Raw genomic sequence first — 25,261 nt, 5'->3', positions numbered from 1 at the left:
CGTAATACAATACGATCAATTTTATTGTGTCGAACAAAATTAGGTAAGCGCTTATGGTGTGTAGTCTCCTGCCGCCACGTGAAAGGCAATCAGTCAGCGCGGTTGCGCCTCGTGAGAGGGTAGCAGCTGTCGTGGCGTAACGGGGTTCCCTTTTTGTGCAATATCATCGCAGTTGGATGGAACACCGAACGATCGAACGGAACGAAAACGGCTGCGGCAAACTGCACTGCCGATTTCCACGGCCGCGTACACAGGCGCGACTTCGGAGCTCGTTCGACTCAACAGCAACAAAAAGAGTACCCGCTCGGAAAACAAAACAAAAAATTGCGCCACAGGAAACGAAAAACAAAACCGCTCGCGCGCATCTATGGTACGCGCCACATGACGTCATACCCACGTGCCTCAAATCCCCGGACGTGACGTATTTCGCGTCGAGATGCGCAGACAGGAAGTTCCGGAGTCCACGTGGGGACGCCACGTCCAATGGCTGTAATCCACATGAACTTTGTTGAGTGTGTTCGCCTGTCATCTGCACCGCGCCACGGAAACTTCTGCTGGATTCACTGTCGCGTGTAAATGGTACGATGGTACGTATTCACATTTTCTGTGAAGCTTTCGTCTGCTCGACGAATTTTTTCGGGCGTTTTAGCGCTGTTCGGGGCCTCGGACAGACCAACAGCGATGTTGAAACTAGAGAGTACGGACCGGCATTTGCGGATGAATCAACTAGGCCTAAGCTTTTGCATGGGTTCCCCCGTTCGGGGACTTTTACTCCTGGCCCATACTGCCGCCGTGTTGGCTAGCGTGCCAGGCGTACTCGGAACGAAAAAAACGGTTATTTATATTGATGCGCTAGCTCCTACTCGAAGCAAATTGAAATGTATGGTCATCTGTCCATCCCAGAGGGATCCCCGAATTCCCACGGTGCCAATGTGCGTCGCACCGCGAACATGTTCGGTTCGAACAGTTTCATCACCTTCGTGCGGAGCTTCGCATACAACGTCGCACGTAAAGATTTTCGTTTGTGGTCTCAGGCGCGAGTCTTAGGAGGGCGATGAAATTCGTGTACTCGCTAAATTATCCGACGATTTGTAGGCAGGGTTAATTTCCTTGCACATGTGCGCGCAATCGTTATTTCGGGACCGCTACGCTCGTTGGATGCGACTCCTGTGACATTTTTCTAATGCCGTCGAACAAACCGATTGACCCCTGATCGTCGGCCGCCTTTCGCTTGCCGGCTGCCTCGTCAAAGCGCTGAAAATGCCGCAGCACGCCGTTGCGACGCTGCCTTGACGGACAACAGTCGCGATGTTTCGTCGTCGTCAAGTAGCGAACAAGTCGCGACGTGGGCCAACCGCGTGCTTGCAAATTTCTCGTGCGTTCATGCTTCGTGTAGTTCGTTCACCCGGGGCCGACCGGCTGGAGCGGTGGTGGCCGTCGGGTCGCCGCGGCGGCCGAGAGAAAAAGAAGAGGACGTAGTGAGAATTCTCGTTCGTGACGCACACACTGACGTCGTTCGTGGTTTGTACGAGCTCTTCTGGTGCTACGCTGGTCACGAGCCAAAGTCGAAAAGCGGATGGTTCGAGAACAGCGGGGCTGCTATTACGCGTTCCCGAACACCCGTCTTTTTGTAGCTGGCCATTGTAGCGAGGAGGGGCGACTGTGATCGGGCGACTGCCGATCGCTGAACGGAAGGTTGGCTCGGAGAGAAAACAGCTCACGGCCACTTTCTTTATTGCCGCTTTTTTATTTATTTTCACGTCGTTTTTTTCCTGTTTCCTGCGCTTATGGAGACAATGGTTCCTCTAGACGGAAATGAGGAAGTTGCCTAATGCGATTTGCTCGTAGCTGATGCGGTGTAGGTAATGCGGTGCTGGCGCGAGCTTTTACTCGTGGCGTATCTCGTGTTCGGTTTTGCAACCGTTTTGCACGATCACCGTACCTAATAGGTGTTGAAATTCGACGCATGAATGAAGTTTTGCGGGAAGTGGGAGTGCATGGGAACTATGGGTGTGTTTGAACAGCGTTCGCCGCAGTGAAGGATCGCGTTGGAATCGCGGAATGCCATTACGCACAAAACCGGATTGCTCGAGCGGAAATAAATGATAATGCACTAACACCCAAGCGGCAAAATAACCGCGCGGCGAAGTTTACATGAGAATGTATGGGGACATTTTTGATATGCTTTACAACTCGGAGTGTCGCACCGATTGCTTGTTTGGAAAGTAAAATACTTTCTTTTAGTCTCGAAACATTGTCATTGACTAAATTTTTTCCCTGTCACTTTGTTTCTACATAATCTTATTCTATTAGTCTACCAGGTAGGAAAACATTCTGGAATGCTTGCAAAAGCTAGTTTTAAAATCAATTTGTAATCCCGTCTGACACCAGTTTTTTCCTTTGAGCTTCCAAATTAAAAAAAAAAAGTGCTTCGGCAAGACCATGTAGCTATGGCAGTCTCTCCTGTTATTATTTATTTTTTTGTGGCACGCGATGTGTGCATGCTTTTTTGCCCTTTAAAATTGAAGACTCGCAGTATTAGCTGTATGCAGGTATCAAAGTGCAGAGATGAATATTAATTACTGCGCGGTTTACGTGCAAGGTGCCTACTTAATTTATGAAAGGGGTACATTGAGAGTTTAAAAAAATCAATTGCCTGCACGTGTAAAGCATGTGATGGGCTGTGTTACGAGATTGTTTTGGGTTTAACGAGCTTTACCTGTTCATTCGACTGTAAAGCACCTTGTAAAGCCATTCGGTCGAGCACTGGGTCTTGGCAAGGGTCACTGAACCCGCCACAGGAGTTCAAATTTTAAGTCCCTTGTTAAAAGGACTCTGCAACACTTCCGATAAACACTTTCACTCTTTCCTTCGAGTCTGGAACCACTGTGAAGGCTTTAGTTATCGCCAGCACGGAGCGGCACGTGATGTGCTCGTAGCATCAGCTACACCTTGCATTTGTGCGTTGCTTTCGTGGCGATTTCTTTGAAGTGGTTATCGAATGTGTTCATTGCTTTAACTGAAAGGAAGCCTGCCAGTAGGCACAACATAGCGCCAACGTCGTAATTCAAGCGCTCGAAGAATGTCAGTATTGGGACAGAGAGAAAAATCTTTCATTCAAGTTTCTTAGTTAACTGATGAGCGTAGAGCGGTAATTTCTTGCTGCGGTACTTCGTGACCCCCTATTCTAAGTTCTGCATGTGTTTGTTGACTGCAGTCTGAAAGCCTTTAGGACTTCCAGAAAAGTCTCAAACGGTTGCAGTGTTTCTTGAAGGACGGCTAAATGGGGCAGTCATAATTCGTACAACTGGTGATTTGCATCTGTAGCTGCAGGTTATTGACCCAGATGTAAACCCTTTCAGTTGAGTGTTTAATGTAAGGTGAAATGTGCAGTCTTTAGCAACGTTAAGCAATACGTGCATTCACTGCAGCAGCTGCCTTGAGTGTTGTGCAAGCTAGTGTGAATTGTCAGCATGAAGGGCCTGAACGTATTTGCGCCTGAAAGATTGTATGTACAGCTCGTAGCACTCTCATTTCGCGCCTGTGTCTGCAAGCGGTCGTGCAACACTTGGCAGTCATTAGATTTTGACTATATTACTTCCCAGCACTGTTAAATTGGGCTTTTAGATGGCAGAGGCTGTGTTGCCATGCAAAAGATTGCACTGCTCCCATCAAGCACCATTTCCTGGTGCTTATTATCAAGATAATTGCATTACACTTTTGATGCTTGAAGTTTTTTTTTTTTCATCATTATTTAGTTCCGATGTAACACAGTAATGCTGCAAAGCAGATACACCTTTTTTGTTTCTGCAGATTTGATGTTGAAATGCCAAAATGCTTCTAAGCAGTAGTTTTTGTTGATCCGATCAGCGGATGGTCAACTGCTTTTCTAAACTACGGACTGGTGGCGCATCGTTTATGTGCCCGTAGTGAGGCAATGTTTGTTGGCCAATTTTCGTTCGTGATGAGGGCTGATGATTTCAACCTCTGAAAGGTGGTCGCCACTCAGTGCTCAATTAAATCACTTTTATCGATGTGTGGAGGCATCAGCCATGTTGTGTAAAGCTCGAGTGTCTGTTTCGGTAGTGGTTGAGTAAACGTGGAAGAGTGTGTGTAAGGCTTACGTTCACCATGCTTTGTGGTGAAGGTGGAAGCTCTACTAGAGTTCCACCAGGAACTAGAAAAGGTTTCATAATCTAAGCAAGTTTACAGGTGGACACTTATCGATGTGTGGTGCATCAGTGCTGCTACGAGTCGTGTGTGGGATGGTCTACTCTGGAATCACCTTTGGAGAGCACCTGTTAGGCTTAAATACTTAAAAAGGTAGCTCTAGTCAACACAATTCTACCGGGAACTGGAACAGGTTGTTCCCAAAAGCAAGCGGTGGTGTGGATTGCATTGCAGGTTGACGGTTTTATCAATGCATGGTGCCTCAGTGCTGCTACGAGTCGTGTCTGGAAATGGTCTGCTCTGGAAGCTTACGAGAAACCTTTGGAGAGCACGCGTTAGGCTTAAGTTGATCAAGGACAGAGTGCTTGGAGCGTAGAGCCCTGACCTTCCCCGTTCCTTCCTCGCTCGCAGTATTGACAGCAGAGGGGGCCGCGGACGGGCGGAGGACGCTAGCAGCAGCAGCAGCAGCCAGTAGAGGCGGTAGCAGCGGCAGGCGGCGGAGCGGGGCGGCGCCCGGCTGAGCGGAGCGGGCACCATGGAGCTGGCGCACACCAAGACCACCAAGGAGGTGGTCGACTACTTCGGCACAGACCCCGAGCGGGGGCTCACCGAGTCGCAGGTCAAGAAGCTCCAGGACAAGTACGGCCCAAACGGTGAGCGGAGAAGGGGGCCACGAAGATGGAATACAGCTTCGTTGTTGTGCAGTTTGAAAGGACGATCCCATCGTAACTCACCCAGCTCTGTTAGGGCCGTGGAGTGTCTTCTAAACGAAAAAAAAAAAGCAAGAAATGTTTGTGCTGCACTGATGTAATATCGGCAGGAGTGACTTATTAAAGGCCAGTGCCTAACTGCGTGTTTTCATTCAAGTTATGCGATCATTAGGAACTAGAGGCCCCACCAAAATGGCCCAATGATGTTTCTTGGCAGCGGCTTAGATCAGTGGATGCCAATCAGATTCACGCAAACAAGACTCTGTGACGACGTAGAAAAATCGCTGGAGAGTGGCTAGGAAGTTGCCACCATTCCTTCTGTCTACCCTACTAGTATCTCCATTATTCTTCCGAAGTTTGTGATGAAATTGTTGTCATTGTTACTGGGACAGAGCAGTCTTTTTGTTGAATCAAAGTCGTTTTTGTCTTCATGGCCCCATTAAATGTGCCTTGATACACAGATAGCAGTTGCGAACAAAGTTTCCAAGCACAGTTGACTGTTGGGTCCCTAACTTTTTGCGGAGCCCTGGCATTCCAGCTGGCTAGCTGTAAAGGTCAGCATATTTGCATTAGGAAACAAGTTAGCTGCTGGGGTTTGCCTGCGTGTTGGGCTGCCAAATTGAAGCGGCCTGTTTCATGTCGCCGCTGAATTCTGGCCTGGGTAGTGCAGTAGCTGTGTTACTCTGCATAAGGCTGCTGTTTCACTACTGGCGTCCCTTTGTAATGCTGTGGTTGACGTCTGCTGGGGGAAGGCTGCGAAGCCAAGATATGGGTACATTTTTAATGAAATTTTCCTAAACTGAAATTTTATTGTGCCCCCTCACCCCCCCCCCCCCCCCTCTTCCCACCCACTTATCCACCCATAAGACAGTGGGACACAGGACAGAGTGTGTTGCGTGCCTAGAGGGGCTAAGCCCGTGTGGCGTATTTTTTTTTTATTTTGAATGAAATACTGAAATGCTTCGGTGTGAGATTTCACTCTACAAACCCAAGTCCAGTTTATATATTGTTTTGTAACTTAGTGTGAAGCTGTCTGTACTAGCTTGGCATATGTTACTGATTTCACAGCTGCGTGAAAAATTTTTTGCGGGTGTTTAGCGCTACTTTTTTTTCCACTACGCGCATTCTAGTGTATTGGTACATAAAGCACGAATGCTGAAGTTTTTCTTACCTTGTTCAACTGGTGGTGGCGGTATGTTTCAGTGACGTGCTGACACAGTTGAGTATTGCGGCTGGTTGAAAGGGGGTGGGTTGTCTACAGCCGGCAAAAAAAGTGCTCGTCAGAGGTGCTCCCCCCCTTTGTAATGTGGCAAGTTCTTTCCCTTTCTGTGTACGGGCAGACTTCCGACGCCGTCTGGGTGCCGACCGTATTGGTGAGATCGAGACGTAAGTGTGATGGCGAGCCTCGCAGCAAGCTGCACTCTCTCGTCTCTGTGCACTTGCATGTGCACTCGTAACTTGTCTGGTAGGGGTCGTCGCCGCGGGGTCAGAGGGCAGGGAGAGAGAAACAACACGCTTGTAGCTGGCCGACGCACGGACACACAGACTCGCACACACACACAAGGCAACATGCTCGTATCTTTTTTTCTTCCTCGTAGGACATGCCATCTGAGATCCAGACGTTATGTATCACGTGTGGGCGTTTCGATAATTTGTAACTTCGCTGTGTATTTTTGTCGGGACCCAGTGCTCGTCATGAAGAGTGAGCCCGCTACAGGCTTTCTCCCGAATGAATAATTAAGGCCCGGGAGTGGCTACTCGATTTGGATTCGTGGACGTACTACGGCTAACAAGGGAACTAATTTTTCCTAATGTACCAAGTACTCCGAGTTTCGTCAAAATATCTTGCAGTTTGTTTTTTTCTTTAGAATAATGGGGCTGGACAGGGTTGTTTTGAGACTGAGCACCCTAGTGCAAGCATCTCTTGATCTCGGAAGGCATGTCAGTAGTAGTCCTGTTGATTGCTGCCAACTTCACGTTGCTGGGTCAGAGTTGTCTCTTTCTAAACTGCCTGTGCGTATTCTGGCTGTAATCGCGTTTTTTGTTAGGAGTCTGGCTTGCACTGATGGTAAATGGCAATGCGGGGTTGTGTGGCCTCTTAGTTGGAGCAGAATGAAATGCCCCACCAGGGCAGTGCCGGTTAGTGCAGAAGAACGTCACTGTGCTGGGCCGTTTAAATGATGCAGTACTGCATTCCAGGGGTTCTTTGATCAAGCAATCCGAGGTAGTTTGTGAGAGGACCTCAGTACATCCACTGGACAGAGCATTGAAAAAAATGAACAGGTTGCAGCATGTGCACTTGGGGATGAGTCTGGGTCTGTTAGTCAAAAAGGCGAGAGTTTGTGGGTTCCTGTGTTGCACGAGATGATTTTCTAACACTTTTTTGTGCATCCATTTTTCTTTCATCTTCCAGAACTACCTGCAGAAGAGGGTGAGTGATGATTTCAGTTTTTTGGTCGTAGCATTGAGCGTGTGTCAAGCATTGGCGTTAAAATGAGAAGATCTAGTTTTATAACTGATTTATCTTTTGCTACCTGCTTGGTTGGAAAGTGACAGGGTTTCACGCTTTTGCTTTCTTAAAAAGTTTCTACTGAATGTTACACACAAAAAATCGATGTTTGGATGAGCATTCCTTAATGCTTGTTCCTCGTCTCTTTTGCAGGCAAGCCTCTGTGGCAACTCATACTCGAACAGTTCGACGACCTCCTAGTGAAGATTTTATTATTAGCTGCTGTTATTTCATTTGTAAGTGGAAGTTTTTTTCTTCTCCAGTGACCGCACGTGTGCATGCGTTATGCGGGTTATTCGGCAGCACTGTGGTGTAAGGCGTTTTTGTTTTTATCTGATTTAGCCGGGAAACTTTCTCAATGTCTCAGTGTAAATGATACGTGGATTTGTTACAGCTGCAAAGATCTGTGCCGTAGCCCCATATGGAATGCATGTGTAGCTCCCCCTCAGAGAACTTTTTATCTGTCGCATAAATGTGCATCCAAGCTCTACTCCAGCACTACACTTTGACCCTCAGGGTTTTGTTGGCCTATGTTCTCGACAGGCTTAAATAAATAAAGACCTTCCTGCTTGCCTATTTTCTATGTCAAGCATTGAAAGAAAGAGCGGCTTCATTAGTAAGCAAACTTAGTGCCAAGAAGCGAAAAGTTGCACTCGCTAACAAATGCACTGACTTGTATCCTTTGACGATGGATGGCGAAGATTGTGAGCCGACATTCACTCTTTTGCTCTGCCTGGAAAAGCTGTCTCGGCTTGTGTTTGAATCGCTTCCTTTCCCCGCCGGGTGTGCAGGTGTTGGCGCTATTTGAGGAGCATGAAGACTCCATCACAGCCTTTGTTGAACCTTTTGTCATCTTGCTCATCCTGATTGCCAATGCCGTTGTGGGCGTCTGGCAGGTGAGTGGGGGCGTTGTCACCGACTCCTTCCCGTGGATGTACCATTGATAAGCTTGCTTGTACAGTCCAGTTTGTTCTCCCCGAATAATTTGCGTAGCGTTTTCGGCAACAGTTGCACGAGCGCTGCCTCTTCAGAGTTGTGACGACGACGACTGAGAGACCGTTTCCCGGGCTGTGCAGGAACGCAATGCGGAGAGTGCGATAGAGGCGCTCAAGGAGTACGAGCCCGAAATGGGCAAGGTTATACGGGCCAACAAGCAGGGTGTCCAGAAAATTCGTGCCAAGGAGATCGTCCCTGGGGACGTCGTAGAGGTGTCCGGTGAGTGCCTTGCGTTTCCTTTTTCTTTTTCTTTTAGCTTAACAGCGGGGCTCGCTATGTCCAACGGTGCTTGTTATGCCGGGCATTGCTTGTCAAGCCAGGCATTGCCCGTTGCATCAGGCGAAGGTACATTGCTGGACCTATAGATGGCGCCACTGCCTAGACGGCCGTCCAGGCGAAGGTACCCCACTGGGATGACAGATAGCACCGCTGCCTCGACGGTTGTCCAGTACGAGATCTCGGCACACATTCTGAGGGGGTAGGGAGGAGGAAGGAAGAGGAAAGGAGAACGTAAGAGATAGCGTGGCCATCAGATGCGTTTTCCCACCATGGCTGCCAAATGGTTAGAAGGTCCGCAGAAGGGCTAGAACGTCAACTCTCGCCCGCCCGTGAACACCAGCCATGGCTCTGCTGATTCACCAGATTTCACAAGCATGGAAATGGCTTAAGGGAGATTGCTTTAATTTTTTTAATTTCCTCTTGAGTCTCTGATAAACCTAGGTCTGTGTGAATGCTATTGCTTTGCCTTCACTTAAGTCCAGGTGCAAAATTATTGGATGTTTGGAAAGACAAGGCGTGAACACAACTAGTTTGATATCGGTGGATTGCAGTACAGAGCATGCAATTATGCCCCTTGCAGCAGCAGGAGCTGCTTAGTAATGAAGAAAGCACCGTAAGTGTGGAAACAGGTAGTGCAGCCCTGGACATTTTGTTGCACTACAACTTGGGGGATTGGGAATTGTGAATGTCGACGTTGGTTTGGCGGAGATTTTTTAATTAAGCGTATTTCTTCAAAGGAGTATGAGTTAGAGACAGGTGAATGGAAAACAAATGTATCTGGCAACTTTTGTAGAACACGTAACGCCAGCAATTTCGGCTACGTAACATTAATAAAACAGGCTGTCTCGCTATGTCATGAAGTAGGCATTGCTTCCATTCTGCTATTCTTTTGCCTTTATGCACATGTGTAGTCATGATTTATGCGGGGGTACCCATGGGGTCCACTGACCCACTTGCATGGAGGACTTGGTGGTTATGCTTGCAGTCCAGCAAGTGTGGTGGTGTGCTGCTTGACAAGCTTGCAGACAGACAGCATCTGTCGGGCTGTTGTGTTGAATTTTGTTCACTCAAATGGTTCACCGCCGTTAAAATAGCAGTGTGATCTTCTGCTGCCTGGTTTGCTCGTTTTACTTGCCGAAGCCTCGTGTGTGCTGTAGTACGATTCACGAGTGGGGTTCTTCTCTGCACGTGTGGGGCGGCAGTGGGCGACAAGGTCCCGGCGGACATTCGGCTGATGAAGATCCTTTCGACAACCCTGCGAGTGGACCAGTCCATCCTGACCGGAGAGTCGGTCTCGGTCATCAAGCACACGGACGCCATCCCGGACCCTCGGGCCGTCAACCAGGACAAGAAGAACATTCTCTTTTCGGTCAGTTGACTCGCTTGACCGACCTGCGGTGCAGGCGCTATCTTTCTCTCGGTCTGAAATCCCCATTGTGCGCTTTAGAGAATTATTGACGGGAGGGAGCTTGCGCTCGGGAGCTGTTTGTAAGGGCTTAACACTTCAAGGCTGTTGTAGGCACATTTCTGGCAAAGAACCCATTACTGGCACATAACTAGCACATTACTGGTACATTCCTGGTAAATTCCTGCTAACAATTACTTTTACCAAAAGAAAAAAGTATCTTCCAGCACCCCGGAGGTAGTTCTCATCCTATAGTGTAGAACTTGCAGTAATCTTGCCGAGATTGCCATGATTTCTTATTTGGTTCTGTTGAAGTGATCTCTGAGAAAAAAAAAATTCAGTAGACAAAACCTGCCGTCTTCACCTGTTCTTGGGTTACCCGCGCAGAGGCGCCGAACTCCCAATTTATCGAGGCCACTCGAGGCCACTCCGCCCTTGTTCAGACTTCAGGGTTGGACTGAAGAGCTGACTGTCCGTCGTCAGGTGCCTGTTGGGAAGCTACATCAGGCGTCTTTTTAAATTTTAATGTTGTGGTGGGCATTTTGTTTTTATTTTTAATCTCAAGGGGACAGCTTTTGAGGCCTTAGTGCAGTGGGCCACACAAAGGCATATTCACACAATGGACCTGTCTGTGGTCAAGTCCACCATGACTCCATTTCTTGTGCAGGAAAAGATAGGCAAACGAAGCTATGGACATGTGCTTATGCATCCGAAAATCTCGTACATCATGTGAGCACAAATGTTAGAGAATTGGCTTGTTATTAATTTCAATGTGATCAATTTTTTTTTTTTTTTTTTTTTTTTTTGCAGTTTACTTTTTTAGTAGGACTGGATTTTTTTTTGTTTTCGTCTGCATGTATGCAGGAGTGCAGAGCTAAGCAAGGACGTGTACACTACATTGAATGTAGCTGTAGTATGTTTTCCCTAAACTAGGAAGGTAGTGGGGGCTACTTGCCCTAGCACAAGAGCTCGGAAATCCTGATGGATTCTGCAGTGTAACTTGTGCAGTGGAAGCATTAATCAAGGCTAAACTTGGATTCAGGTGCTTAGTCCACAGTAAGGTGTATAGTGCTGCATCAGACTTGTTTGCAAATCAGTGCCCCATGTGAACACTCATTTAACGTCCTGGTTATGCGTGACAGCTTTTTTCTGTTGTTTTGTTTTTGCAGTCTTGACAAAACATTTCAGTTACCGCCACCACCATTTAGGGGCGACAGGTTGCAGTTAAAAGTATTGGTAACTAGTGCCCAAGACTGCTTCAGAGCAGCATTTAGCACAAGGCACCGGAGTAATACCATGCGGTATCACTTCGAGACATTGTGTGGTACCGCATGCCATGCGGCCTTGAAGTACCACGCTGTGTGGAGAACCATTCTTACAACCTGCGTGAGGTGATTTTATCATTGACAACTTGGCTGATAAAAACCTGGATGTGTGGCCGCAAGTGCTACACCCATTTTTGCTCTTGCAGTCCAGTTGCCCGCCTCCTTGCTTAAAACGCTTGTCCGTCACCTCTTCCTGTGCAGGGTACCAACATTGCATCAGGAAGGGCCATCGGTGTGGTCATCGGCACTGGTCTTGAAACTGCCATTGGTACGTAGGCTCCCCCATTGCTCTGTGGGCATACAGTAAAACCCGTTACAAGAGACACTGTTACAAGAGACACTTGGTTATAAGAGACATTTGAATGAAAGTGGTTTGGTTGGTTTTCCTATGTTCACCATGTTAGCAACATTGCATACAAGAGACCTTGGTTACAAGAGAAACATTTTTTGGTTCCCTTGAGTGTCTCTTGTAATGAGGTTTTACTGTATCTGAGGCCCGTCATACCGCGCCCGACACTGTGCGTGCCTGCCCTGTATGTGGCTTATACCCCTGTCACGCGGCAGATCTAATGACATTTGAGCAAATGTCATTCGATCTAAATGTCAATAATTCGGCGCTACACGAGAATGCCAAATGACATTTGAGACAAATGACATTTAGAGGCTAACTGAGGTTCGGGAGTTCATTCAGCAGCCAAAATGAGTAGCCTCGACAGCAGCGGTGGGTCACTAGAGAAGAAAGTTCAGTAATCCAAATAATACCGTTTCTAAAAACTCTTAGTAAACTTATATTTTACCATCCACGTTGTTTTTGAAATGAAGGAAAACAAGTACTAACAAAAAAAGAAAATCTTGTTCCCAATACGTGCGCTACTGTAATATGGATTTTTTGCTGACTTGTCTCAGCTTGTGATGTCTACTGGTGTCACCTAAGCCGGTGATTGTCTTATTCTTTCTTATGTTTTAAGAGGAAATTATGTATGAAAACATTGTAGATGCCTTTGAAATATAATTCTGTGGCTTTCCGAGCTCGCTAATCGTCACCACTATCGCTCTACATTTGTTTTGCTGTGTAGACCCACATGGCCAAACCGAATGGCATTAGCAGCTAATGTCATTCGCTTTGAATGACATTATATTTGCCGTGTGACAGGGGTATTAGAGAAGGAAATATGTAGTTCGTTGTATGATTGAATGTGATGCGTGCCTCGTTCCAAGCCAAAGTATGGTCGCACATATCTGTGGGGAGCCAGAGCATGGTCCCAGTCAGTGGCAGGTGGATGGGCAGTAGACGTGGCGATTGCCCCGCCTGATTGCAGGCAAGATCCGCACGGAGATGACGGAGACGGAAGAGGTGAGGACGCCACTGCAGCAGAAGCTGGACGAGTTTGGCGAGCAGCTGTCCAAGGTGATCTCGGTGATCTGCGTGGCGGTGTGGGCCATCAACATCGGCCACTTCAACGACCCCGCGCACGGCGGCTCGTGGATCAAGGGGGCCGTGTACTACTTCAAGATCGCCGTCGCCCTGGCCGTGGCGGCCATCCCCGAGGGCCTGCCGGCCGTCATCACCACCTGCCTGGCCCTGGGCACGCGGCGCATGGCCAAGAAGAACGCCATCGTGCGCTCCCTGCCCTCCGTCGAGACCCTCGGCTGCACCTCCGTCATCTGCTCCGACAAGACGGGCACCCTCACCACCAACCAGATGTCGGTAAGGGCCGCACGTCTCCCCCTCCCCCTCCTCTTCGCCGTGGTGTTGCAACTCTCAGGGGCGAAGGTGTTCTGCTGCTGAGGACGTTGGGTCGATCCAGGCCGCGGTGGAAGGTGAAAATTTCAGTGCACGGCAAAGATCCCCAAGTGGCGGGAATTAATCCGGCACCCTCCACTGCGTGTAGCCCAGGTGTAGCTTCGGCGCGTTAATCCCCACACTCAGTCAGTCCTTCCTCCCCTCCTCCTCCTCCTCCTCCTCCTCCTCCTCCTCCTCCTCCTCCTCCTTTTTGAGGAAAGGCTCTCTTGCGAACAGAGTCTGATGTAAATTTTGATGTCTATGAAGAGCCGGCAGGTCGTGTTTTTATACGTTGTGCTTATCTTTTGCCTTTTCTGTAGTACTTGCCATCCATTGCTTCTAAGCATAGAGTAAGGGAAGACAGGAGAGGAAACTTCGCTTTTTGGGATGACTAGATAACGTCACAAGCACTTGGTGCAGGTAAAGCTGGCCGCATCTGTTCTGCTGGAATAAATTGCACGGATGTTGCGACTGGCATTCTGCTGTGCAACTGAAATGCGGGGTCGCCAGAAGTGAACGTGGCCATTACAGTAAAATCTCGATGATACGAATCTCGCGGGACCGCGAAAAATATTCGTATCACCCGAAATTCGTATGAACCAATGCAGACCAAAAAATGTAGCGCTGAAAAAAGTTTTCGTGTATTTCTTTTTTTACTTTCACCTGAAGAAATTTGTGATTTTCTTCTGCATTTTTTTACCCCCATGTCGCAAAGCAGTCCTTTCTGGAGCGCGTAACGCTTCGCGCTCGTCACCTCACTCGCGGTGCCCAAGCTCGCTACATGCCGCAACAGTCAAGTGCGAACCGCATGGTGCGTTTTTGCACGTGATTCGCGCACCTCGGCTTTGCGCGCACTGTATTTTCACGCCTGTATTGACGATTTTGCGCCTGCGGCAGCTCCTACCTCAACCAGAAAATGACACACGACGCGCGCGGCAGGATGGAGGAGCCTGACGACTTGCGAAGCGCTTGGGACAGCCGGCTTGGCTCCGCCAGGGTTGGTTAGGGTTAGCACCCTGGCAGATATTTCATGGGCGCTTTCACTAGCACCGTGGATGATGTTTTGTAGTACCGTTTTCGCATGCATAATCAGCTCCTTTACCGCACAAGCAACTTAGCGTCTGCCTTGAGCGGCATTTTAAAGAGCGGTCGCTCGAGCGGCCACGCCACTGCGCAGCCGCAGCCGGCCACGCCGCGAGAAGCGTGCGGGGTTTCGTGACGGTGTCAGCAAGCAGAAAACAACAGCCCGGCCGTTTCTAGAGAAAGAACGACAAAGAGGTGAGAGAGAGCCGTCACTTGCTCGTTCGGCAGTCGGGCCCCTCGCCGGCTCGTTCGTATCATCCGCCAAGCCGCGCAGGTCCGTTCGGAACAGCCGAAATTTTTCCCATTGCTAACAATGCAATTTCGCCGGGACTTTTCAGAAATTCGTATCATCCCAAAATTCGTATCACCCAGAATCGTATCATCGAGATTCCAGTGTACCATCTTTGTCGCCGTTTCAGCTGCGATGCTTAATACAGTTGAACCTCGATATAACAAACCTCGATTTAACGAAATTCGCGATATAACAAATTTTTTCAAATTTTCTATCAAAAGTTTGCTGAATCCATGTATTTTTATCTCGATTTTACGAAGTAATTTTGTGCGGCGCTTTCGATTTAACGAAGTCACTGCGAGAAAAGAACGAAATTCCGGTTGAGGCACGTTTTATTTTGCCTCTCAGAGCCTACATTGGAAACATTAAGTGCTCACATTAACTCTTAAAAGGCTAAAATGAAAGAAAAGCGGTGAATTATGCGGTTGACAACAATTAAAAGCGATGAAAGAAGCTGCTCAAAAACCACTAGCGGTCACGGACGGTTTAATAGTGGGGCCACCATTTTGACGTCTCCATCGTTGCCTACACCAGCGCCTTCTATGCTTAGGCTGCTGAAGCCTAGTTTAAGTGTTTTTTTTACGTGTCTTGCTCACGGTGCTGCAGCTCAAGGTTGTGCTCGCTGATAACCACATTAATATTTTGTTCGTCCATCATTAGATGAGTCTTATAAGCAGCATGAGCACTCCAAGGGAAAGAAAAGTGTTCCGAACAAGAGCCTGAGGAAGTGTTGGTGAAACCGAAGGCCACCGAAGTGATGGATGCCATCGACGTCCTGCGGAGGCACGCAGGCGCACGCGAATGTTTAAGAGCAAGCCTTGTTAGCGCTGTCAGCATACGAGCGTCACGTAAAGCCCACCCTGGTCAAGAAACGCCAAGCACTGCTTACGGACTTCTTCACTACGGCTTGAACATCGAGTGCTGGTGGCAATAAATTGCTCTCCGAACGTGGTCAAAACGTGTTCATTAGACAGCTGCGATGCGGAGAAATCGGTTTCTTTAGGGCTCAGCGGTCATAAAAGTAATTGCTTAATCAAATTTGGCCAGAAGATATTTAATGTAAGCTTTCCGCTTTAGCGGGAGCACGTAAGCGCTGCTCCACAAAGTTAAGCGGTCCGTGTGTACTCCGCTCAACCCTCAATCATGGCTTTATCTCGAGTGTCGTGGTTACATCACGCGCCCATACTGCAGAGCCTTTGTGCATGAAAAAAGTCTTTCGAAAGCTTTATAGCACCCTTCCGCTGTTGGCCCGCCGCACCCCTCAACGCCTAAGCCTACTACTAAACGAACGAAAAGAGGCGGAACTTCGAACCAGCACCTCGCCGGGGTGAAGTTCACGGGGCATGGACGCGGGTTCAATTGACAATTGACTAACAGCAGCGTTTAGTAGTGACCGAAATGAAAAAAAGAAAAAAGTGAAAACCTAGTCTGCTATCATATCGTTGCAGAAAAAGCACCGGTTTTACGACACGAACTACTGTCGGCTATCCAAATTCCATTGCCTTAAGTGTTGAAGCTCTTAATTCACACAATTTTCGCTACCAGTTTCAGTACAAATTTTGCTTTAAGTGGAGAGGTAACTACATAGCAGTTGTTTCTGAGCGATGGGCAAAGTTTTGGAACCTCAATAACTGGTTAAATTAACTGTAAAATCGAAACCTAGATTTTACGAAGTTCTCGATTTAACGAGAATTTCGCCCGCAAGTACGACTTCGTTATATCGAGGTTTAACTGTAGTTCGTGTTATCATACGTCGTGACATTATCTGCACACTTGCCTGTGCCTGCTGCAACAGGTGTTTTGCCTCGTTTGTATATTTTTGCTTCATGCTCCCAAGGCAGGCAGTCTGCTGCAGCCCTTGTACCTGCAACAACAAAGTGGGCTCGCGATGTGAACACTCAGCCTGCAACCTCCCTCGCAGGTGAGCCGGTTCTTTGTCCTGGACAAGGCCGACCCCAGTGACATCTCCTTCCACGAGTTCGAGGTGACGGGCTCCACCTACGAGCCCATTGGCGAGGTCTTCAAGAACGGCGCCAAGGCCAACTGTGCAAACTACGAGGCCCTGCACGAGCTGACCACTATCTGCGTCATGTGCAACGACTCCAGCATTGACTTCAATGAGGTCAGTGCCTCCACTCCCATACTTGTCATTCTGGACTCTTCAGAACTGCTCCAAAGCAGCCCCGTATTTCATTTGCCCACAAGATTTCTATTGCGAGAGCAGTTTTTGACTGCCCGGGAACTGCTCAGAACTGCTCTGGGCTGGCTGACCGCTTCCCATGAAAGGCAGGCGTAACTGGTTCCAGCTGGCACGGCTGTGCTCCCGAGAAAAATGAGCGTTTGATAATGTGCCAAGAAGTATTCTGTCATGCATTGGGCACCTTTGATTTGTCTGACGACTGCTCTGAGGCTAGATGTCCGTGAAAATACATGCACGAATTGAGTGCCGGGTTGCACTCTAGGACTGATATCTGAGGTATAAGTGAGGAGTCCAACATGGAGCAGTCTGTTCAACCCTAGTGCAGTTTTTTTATTAGCCCGTACCTCCTGTTAAAGCGGTGTTCTTAATCTGCATTCCAACTGCTGAGCAGTGCTTGCAGTGGCCCTCACAAACTGCTGTTTTGCTAAACCTTTCATGCCCAAAGTGTTAATGTTTTGCTTAAGGTTGCAAAAACATTTTTGTGATCTAAAAGGACTCCAGACATCGCAAATAAGAAGTCAGAAAAAAAAAAACTATGTTTATTAGGACGGACACAATGAGGGGTTGCTGTTCAGCAACACCGGGCATTTGCTACTTCATGTATCTGTGGAAGAAGAATACTACCTTGATAAGCATCAACATGCTCATTTTATGGTTCGAGTTCAGACCATAAACCTAAAGTTCGTGTTGTCATCATATGTAATGACAATTTCGCTTACCTGTCACTTGCCTTTGGGCAAGTCTCGTTTTTTAGCGCACAAAACCATGTGCTGCCCTCTTTTTCAATTTTTGAATGTCGGGGTACTTTCGTCTGTCAACAGATGGTGCTAAATGTTTAAAAAAAAAAAAAACGAAGCGGGGGAGAAAAAAGATGTCATTTGGGTTGTCACTCCTGACCAGCGCTGTAAAGGGTTAAGCATGTTTTACGGTTGCTGTTGAGCCTGACCGATGTGTTGTGTGCTTTTCTGTCATGTGCAGTACAAGCAAGCATTTGAAAAGGTAGGCGAAGCCACCGAGACGGCTCTGACAGTGCTGGCCGAGAAGATGAACCCCTTCGGCTTTGACAAGAGCGGCAAGTCTAGGCGAGACGCTGCGCTGACGGTCAACCACGGAGTGCAGGCAATGTGGAAGAAAGAGTTCACCCTGGAGTTCTCCCGGGACCGCAAGTCCATGAGCTCGTACTGTGTCCCCTCTCGGGCTGCCGCCAACACGAAACTCGGCACTGGACCCAAGATGTTCGTCAAGGTGGGCACCTGCCCCGAGATTTGCGTCTTGCCAGTTTGCTGGAGTTGTTGCACAGATATGCTGCGTTTTGTAACAACTAAGTAATTGCCGGTATTTAATGGCAAATGACCTCATTTTGTGAAGAACTGTTCCGCCAACATCTTTGCAAGCCCTCCTCCTTGACAGTGGTGTTGGAGGTGATAATGTACTGTCATACCTACCTAAAAAACCAAACAAGCGTTGCTGCTGAAACATTTTTTAACTGTGGCGGAGCTGTAAAATCTCACTTGTGTACGAAGCCAGTGTGTTAGCAATGGTCTTCATGATAGGCAATGTGTATGGCAGTCATAGGGCTTCAGTTTTTGTTTCACTTGTCCTTTTGTGTTACCACTTCATTGCAACTATATGAAGTCAAATTGTTCTGAAGTCTGATGCAAAATATTCTGGAGCCGCTTGTTTACCGTGTGCCCGAAAGCCCAGCTAAAGGTTCACTGTTGTAGGGCTCTGGTTTTGTTTTTAATCTTATTCGGCACCAATATCTCGGCCAGGAAAGTTCACTTTCCCTGGTCTGCCCTTGTCAATGCCTTGTGCGGTGTTCGCCTGTCGTCCCCCCAGGGTGCCCCCGAAGGTGTCATGGACCGGTGCACGCACTGCCGAGTGGGTGACAAGAAGATGGCCATGTCTGGGGCAGTGAAGCAGCGCATCCTGGACCTGACGCGAACCTACGGCACGGGCCGCGACACCCTCCGTTGCCTGGCCCTGGCCACCCTGGACACGCCGCCGAAGCCTGAAGAGATGGACCTGGGAGACTCCACCAAGTTTGCCACCTATGAGGTGGGTGCCTTGCCAGGCTTGGATCTGCCCCCACTTCTGTTCGTTCCGAGCCACTGCATGTTTGGGGCTCTCAGGTTATTTGGTTGCAGTAGTGCCTCTTCATGATTGACCGCTGATGCGTGCAACAACTAAGCCACACTCTTGTAACTGGTAGCAAGGGTATTTGATAGGTCCTGGTGAAAGTTAGCTTAAACTTTGACAAAAACGGAGACCAAGAAAAGCAGGACAGTGGCGCGTCCTGTGTTTCTTGTCTTCCATTTTTGGCAAAGTTCGAGCTGCTTTCCACCAAGAAATGTACCAACTCGCACAGATTAGAGCCATTTTACAGCCCACTTTTATAACAAATATTGAATATAATGAATGAATTCTCATTCCCAACCCAATTTTGTTACAATGAAGATTGACTATTGCAAAGCTGATGAGGTGTTTAGACTTGCCTAACTGTAAACAAGGTATCCAGTTCATGTGTTGGGGATGTGATTGGCCGTTCACCATCATGTAATGCTCTATGCAGGTGGGCCTGACGTTTGTGGGTGTGGTGGGCATGCTGGACCCGCCGCGCAAGGAGGTGTACGACTCGATCATGCGCTGCCGGGCGGCCGGCATCCGGGTGATCGTCATCACGGGCGACAACAAGGGCACGGCCGAGGCCATCTGCCGGCGCATCGGCATCTTCGAAGAGGACGAGGACACCACGGGCATGTCCTACTCGGGGCGCGAGTTTGACGATCTGCCCATCGAGGAGCAGCGGCGAGCCGTCCAGAGGGCCCGCCTGTTCTCCCGAGTGGAGCCGGCCCACAAGAGCAAGATTGTGGAGTTCCTGCAGGCGGACGGCGAGATCTCGGCCATGACTGGGGACGGCGTGAACGACGCGCCAGCGCTGAAGAAGGCCGAGATCGGCATTGCCATGGGCTCGGGCACGGCGGTGGCCAAGTCGGCCTCGGAGATGGTGCTGGCGGACGACAATTTTGCCAGCATCGTGTCGGCCGTGGAGGAGGGCCGGGCCATCTACAACAACATGAAGCAGTTCATCCGGTACCTGATCTCGTCCAACATTGGCGAGGTGGTGAGCATCTTCCTGACGGCTGCCCTGGGCCTGCCCGAGGCGCTGATCCCCGTGCAGCTGCTGTGGGTGAACCTGGTGACGGACGGCCTCCCCGCCACCGCGCTGGGCTTCAACCCGCCCGACCTGGACATTATGGAGCGGCCGCCGCGCAAGGCGGACGAGTCGCTCATCTCAGGCTGGCTCTTCTTCCGGTACATGGCCATTGGGGGCTACGTGGGCGCGGCGACGGTGGGCGCGGCCGCCTGGTGGTACATGGTGGCCCCGACGGGGCCCCACCTCAACTACTACCAGGTGACCCACCACCTGTCCTGCCTCACGGACAAGGAAAACTTCCGTGGCATCGACTGCGCCGTCTTCCATGACCCGCACCCGATGACCATGGCCCTGTCCGTGCTGGTCACCATTGAGATGCTCAACGCCCTCAACAGGTGAGTTGTGCCTCTCCCCCCCTCCCTCTCTCTACCTCTCTCTCTCTCTAAGGGACGGTCAGCTTGATGGCGGTTGTTGTTGCATTGCAGCTTGTCGGAAAACCAGTCTCTCCTGGTGATGCCTCCCTGGACCAACTTCTGGCTGGTGGCAGCCATGACCCTCTCCATGACGCTCCACTTTGTTGTCCTCTACTGCGACATCCTCAATGTGAGTGCTGCCTCCTTGCGCTTGCACTGTGGCGGCGGTAGTGGTAAATGTGCTAGCTGTTGATGCACAGCGGGCACGGGGTGAAAGCCACGAACATGGTGTGTTGCATGAATTGTAAAAGCAAGGTAGCTGTAGATTGGCCAGATCTTGAGATATAATACAGCTTTACGAGGACATGCGAACCATGATGCAACAAAATTTTGGCTGTTGAGAAATAGGAAACTTAACGCAACGAAGTTATTGGTTTACCAAAATACTCGGCTCTTAGTAGGACTTTGTATCAAGGCTTCACTCTGGTTGTTTCTCTGTACTTTGCCACGGCTGTACCAAAAGATGCATTGTATTGCAGTGCGTGCTGCCGCATCTGTGCCTGACGCTGTTTTCTTGCGGGGGGATATACCTCCCTCTCCCTTTTCCCTTCCCCGTGCTTTGCAGACGGTGTTCTCCGTGTGCCCCTTGTCCGTCTCCGAGTGGTTTGCAGTCCTCAAGATGTCCATTCCGGTCATCATCCTCGACGAGACGATGAAGTTCATTGCCCGCAAGTTCATCGATGGTACACAGTATTACTTTGAACTCTCCCTCCTCATAAGCACCTGGGTGGGATTCCTGGCCATTGTCCTCTGCAGCCCGCTCTGATCAAAGAGAGGACCTCTCCTCCTCCTCCTCCCCCTCGGCAGAGGGGAACTCTTCTGTCTCTTAACAGCAACTGCCCTCCCATCTCTCCTCCTCTCTCTCTCTCCTCCTCCTCCTTGGCGCCTGCTGCTGCTGCTTTCCTCTCCTCGAGAAGCGACTTCCGGCTGGGTCGTGGTTTTTCTCCCTCCTCTTCCTCGGACCTCCTCGACTTCTCATGTTCCCTGTGATGCGTTTTGCGACTGCCCATCGTCAGCCAGACTACCATTGAACTGACCTCTCGTAGCCCTCTCTCGCATCGTCGTGCTCGCGTGGTGTGCGATTTTGTGTGTTCCCCCCTCTTCTCGTCCCCCACCCCCCACTACTTGAGAATGTTGGTGGACTTTTTGCGTTGTGACAGTTCCGGCAGTGGCTGCGCTCTGGTGAAGCTGCTCCATCTCCCTTCGGTTGTTCTCCCTTCGAAAAGGTGCCTGTATAGTCGGCCGCAAAAGATGCCTTTTGAGTGCAAAGGAACTGTCGTCATGGTCGCTTGGTCTGTTGCTCCTGAAGGTGTGCGAAACCGCACGGCGAGCATCTTTTCCAAGCGGTAGGTACCTTCGTTGCTGGGTAATGGAGGTGCCGTGGCGTGTTGCGGGTACCAGCGGGCGAACCGGTGTTTCCGCACGAATTGCAGGCCAAGAGCAGCTGGGTGTCATCAAGGTCGCATCGCTCGCGTAGTGTTCGTCGAGAAGCCCAGCTGTTCAAACGAAAAGATGCAGCAGTGCTGCTGTGTGTGTGTGCGTGCGAGTGTGGTCTATCGTTGTCTCTCTCTCTCTCTCTTTCGAACGCATTCTCTCGGTGTCCTAGTGGGCTAGCCTTAACAGTCGTAATGCTACCTAGGCAGCGCAGAGCTCTGATTTTAGCTTGAGTGGGGCAGCGTTTGAGTTGTGTTGGAGCTGTCCGGCCGCGTGCTTTGTACATAACTGGTGGGGTGGTTGTTTTTTTCCTGTGGGGAAGTCCGGCGCGGTGTCTGCATCTCACGGCCACAGACTTCTCAGTTGTTCCGCAGAGCTAGTTTGGTTATCGCTTCCTTTGCCTTAGGTTTCCTTTGGCTGTTGTTGCGTGGCTCAGCTTTGAACGAGTGCGGGAAGTTCTGTCTTGTCGCTGCTGAGGAGCCCACTGTTCTGTCTTCTGACAGGCGTTGTCGGTCCAGTCGGAGGATGCGGATGCCTTTTGAGGTGCATTTGAGTCTGCATAAGCTTCACGTTGTGCAATGTTCATTGATGCTGCTGCTGTCGACTTTGCTGTTAGGTGAGAAGATGGGAGAAAGTGGCAGTTTGTGTACAGAAGCGTTTGTTTGCGTGTGCTGTGGTGTGGCCAAGCAGCGGTCGAGTCCTTCTTTTGTTGAACTTCGTCTCCGTTTTCCTGTGCTTGTCGTCGCCAGAACTGTTGTCGTTTTCCATTGCTGTGTTGTGTTGCGAAACTGCGCAAAGTTTTTGTGGATATCCTGGAACATTGGACTTTTTTTTTTTTTGGCCTTGAATTTTTTTTTTTTGCCCCTCAAGCAGGAGGGGGGGAGAATTACGTAAAGAAACACTGTGTGGAGTTTGTATTTTGATTTCTTTTTTGTCTCATTACTACGGAACGAGTATGAGAAACCACTAAGAGGAGGTTTGAAAACGAGGAGACAGAAGAAAGTGGCGTCAATAAAGCCGGGATGAACGAAGAAAAGTATATTTTTTTTCTGACTCCGTGTCGTTGTTGATGTTTTTTGAGTTGTCTCTTGTGGGCAGTGTGTGAAAGGTGTGGGCTAATTTCATCTTGTGTTCGGGGCGCCACTGTGCTGTGAGTCACGTTGCGTGCTGTGGCAATCCTTGGCCAAGGCTACCGAAGGGACCGTCTCATTTCCTGTCCGTGCGTGGCCTGTACCGTGGTGGGCTTAGGTGGTTGTTGTTGGGGTCCTGTGTCCTTTCACTTTTCCGGCACCATTATCAAGTGCATGTTAGCAAGTCTCTCAGACCCAACTGTACCTTCTCACTATGCTTGGGGTTTCTTGTTCTTTTTCATTTCTCAATCATTTTTGTACACGTGCCTGCGAAGCATGGTGAGCGGGTTTATCATGTGCAGCTCTCTTTTTTTTTTTTTTTGTCGTATATGCTGTCATCAGTCAGGCCAAAATGGGTTGGGCTACATTAAAGTAATATAAAGATTTCTTGTATTTATTGTTGTGGTTAAAATGCCAAGCATTCTTTAGCTTTCAGCGCCTTTCATTACCCACTTTTCAGTATCCAAGCTCAGTCGTATAAAGCTGACATTTTTCCTAAGTGCTAGCAGTGGTGGCATGGTTATATATACATGTAGACGTCATTTAGTGCAAACGAAACCTTGGGCACATTTGCAGTGGAGTGCTAGTACATAATGGATGCGGACACTGTTACGTTAATGAAAATTATGCATTTTACTGGCTGATAGTCGGTACACCTAGGCTAAGAAGTGCAAAAGTGCATTGAAAAAAGAAACTCCACAAAATAAAAAGTCTACAGCAAAACTGTTGTGGCCCAAAACGAAAAGCAAGGGGTACAGGCTGCATCCTGGTGGAGTGACCCACAGTACTACTGCAACTATGCCACTAAGCATGACAGCTAGAAATCGCAACACTTGCACACACAGAAGTTTTCCCAAAGCAGAATGCTTTGCATTGAAAGACAATCGGTGGAAAATTTTGCCTGTAACTTTTTTTATGGTTTAAATGGAAGCTGCATATGACAAACTGAAACAGCAAAGTAATTCTTCAGCACTGTATCCATTAGTATTAGCCAGTGCTCAGTGTTTGTCTTGTGGTTTGTGTGTAGTCTGCTCGTGTTTTAGAAGCCTTGTTGTTTGAAGCTGTTTGTGTATCTAATTTGCGGCTAAATGGTAGTTCCCAGTGTCTGCCTGCAGCAAGAAGCAAATATTTGCATTGCATGGGTTTGAGCATCCCTAAAGCATGTGGCAGCAACTTTGTTTTGAACTGAAACTGTGCGGTAAAAAAGTCCTTGGGTTTGGCTTGATGGCAGATTGGATGGAGCGTGTTTGACTACTAAACAGAAGTGGCTGTGCTTGAAAAGTTCTTGCATCTCCCAAGTGGGCGGTTCGCAACTCTAGCTACGAAGTTGACAGTGTAAACCTCGACAGCTTTATTGTGAGGACCCCATGACTTGTCAAGTTGTGTCACAGTAAGATGACTTGCCTCGTCACATTCCTGTGGGGGATAATAATTCACAGCCCCCAGGCTTAGAAACCATCGTGCTCCAATATGAAAACATTGCTAATGGCATAGTTTACAAGTTACATTAGAAATGTGTGCCTTCTGTACTAAAAATAAAAATTGCTTGGTAGGCAGCAAGCGCCATCTAGTGCAAACTAGCTGAATTAAAATGGTCTTTTTTGTAATTTTTTATTTGAGTACAGAAGTGATATATTAAATTAGCACACTAAGCATTAAGATCGTTTTTGTAGTTCTAAAATTTTTCGTGTTGTCGCATGATGGTTTTGAAGCCCAGCGGTCACAAGTTGGCAAGTCCTGTTGGGGCATAATCAGGTGAGATCCCCTTTAAAGAGGACATGCAACAAAACACAAGTTTGGTTCGTTCAAAAGATTGCCTCGTTAAAATCGCACTGATACCACTTGTTACTTGGCTCAATTAAGATATATAATTAGGAAAAAGGGGATGGCCGTTCAACCCACTCGCTCATTTCCCACAGCAGAACCTATGACGACCTAAGCCCTCCTGTGCGATTGGGTGATGCCGGAAAAAGCAGACGCAGATTAGGCAGGGCTTATAAGCTTGCCGAACGGGCTAGTTGCGCTTATGTATGTAGGGCGCATTCTTTCTATAACATGAAGAATTGTGGGAAAGTTATGAACGAACACGTAAACACCGAAGCAGTTAGTGCGGCATTCTGCCGGCTGACACTGCCTAACACAGCCGTCGGGTGCGTTGGACTTGTCTGACGCGACACTGACCAACTGACATAAGCGGCATGACCATATTTGTAGAGTCATAGCTTACGTTTTAGGAAATGATTAGTACCAACCCTAATAAAAATGCGGCAGGTATACAAGTCCGGCCAGAAGCAAAGTGCGAACACTGGCACTTC

General features: G+C 48.8%; 1 protein-coding gene across 5 annotated transcripts in view; it reads left to right on the top strand.

The window, feature by feature from the left end:
* The window catches only part of Serca (ATPase sarcoplasmic/endoplasmic reticulum Ca2+ transporting SERCA), a 160,503-nt gene that overhangs the window by 129,780 nt on the left and 5,462 nt on the right, over window positions 1-25,261 (top strand). For 2 of the 5 annotated variants that reach the window (XM_077678084.1, XM_077678080.1), the window contains exons 1-15: window positions 450-587; window positions 4,582-4,823; window positions 7,294-7,311; window positions 7,543-7,625; window positions 8,181-8,285; window positions 8,466-8,604; window positions 9,867-10,033; window positions 11,596-11,662; window positions 12,714-13,102; window positions 16,474-16,674; window positions 17,731-17,997; window positions 18,592-18,810; window positions 19,325-20,304; window positions 20,395-20,512; window positions 20,948-21,065. In XM_077678084.1, coding sequence (XP_077534210.1) covers window positions 4,706-4,823; window positions 7,294-7,311; window positions 7,543-7,625; window positions 8,181-8,285; window positions 8,466-8,604; window positions 9,867-10,033; window positions 11,596-11,662; window positions 12,714-13,102; window positions 16,474-16,674; window positions 17,731-17,997; window positions 18,592-18,810; window positions 19,325-20,304; window positions 20,395-20,512; window positions 20,948-21,065 — 2,989 coding nt within the window. In that variant the 5' untranslated portion in view covers window positions 450-587; window positions 4,582-4,705. Of the gene's footprint in view, window positions 1-449; window positions 588-4,581; window positions 4,824-7,293; window positions 7,312-7,542; window positions 7,626-8,180; window positions 8,286-8,465; window positions 8,605-9,866; window positions 10,034-11,595; window positions 11,663-12,713; window positions 13,103-16,473; window positions 16,675-17,730; window positions 17,998-18,591; window positions 18,811-19,324; window positions 20,305-20,394; window positions 20,513-20,947; window positions 22,870-25,261 lie in introns of those variants that run through there. The other 3 variants (XM_077678082.1, XM_077678081.1, XM_077678083.1) reach the window with 2 other exon arrangements.

The sequence above is a fragment of the Haemaphysalis longicornis genome, unplaced genomic scaffold (genome assembly GCF_048455015.1).
Source record: "Haemaphysalis longicornis isolate Haplotype H1 unplaced genomic scaffold, Haemaphysalis longicornis Haplotype H1 scaffold_7, whole genome shotgun sequence".
NCBI lineage: Eukaryota > Metazoa > Arthropoda > Arachnida > Ixodida > Ixodidae > Haemaphysalis > Haemaphysalis longicornis.
The sequence above is the reverse complement of the archived record's forward strand: the minus strand, read 5'-3'. Positions and strand labels throughout refer to the sequence as shown.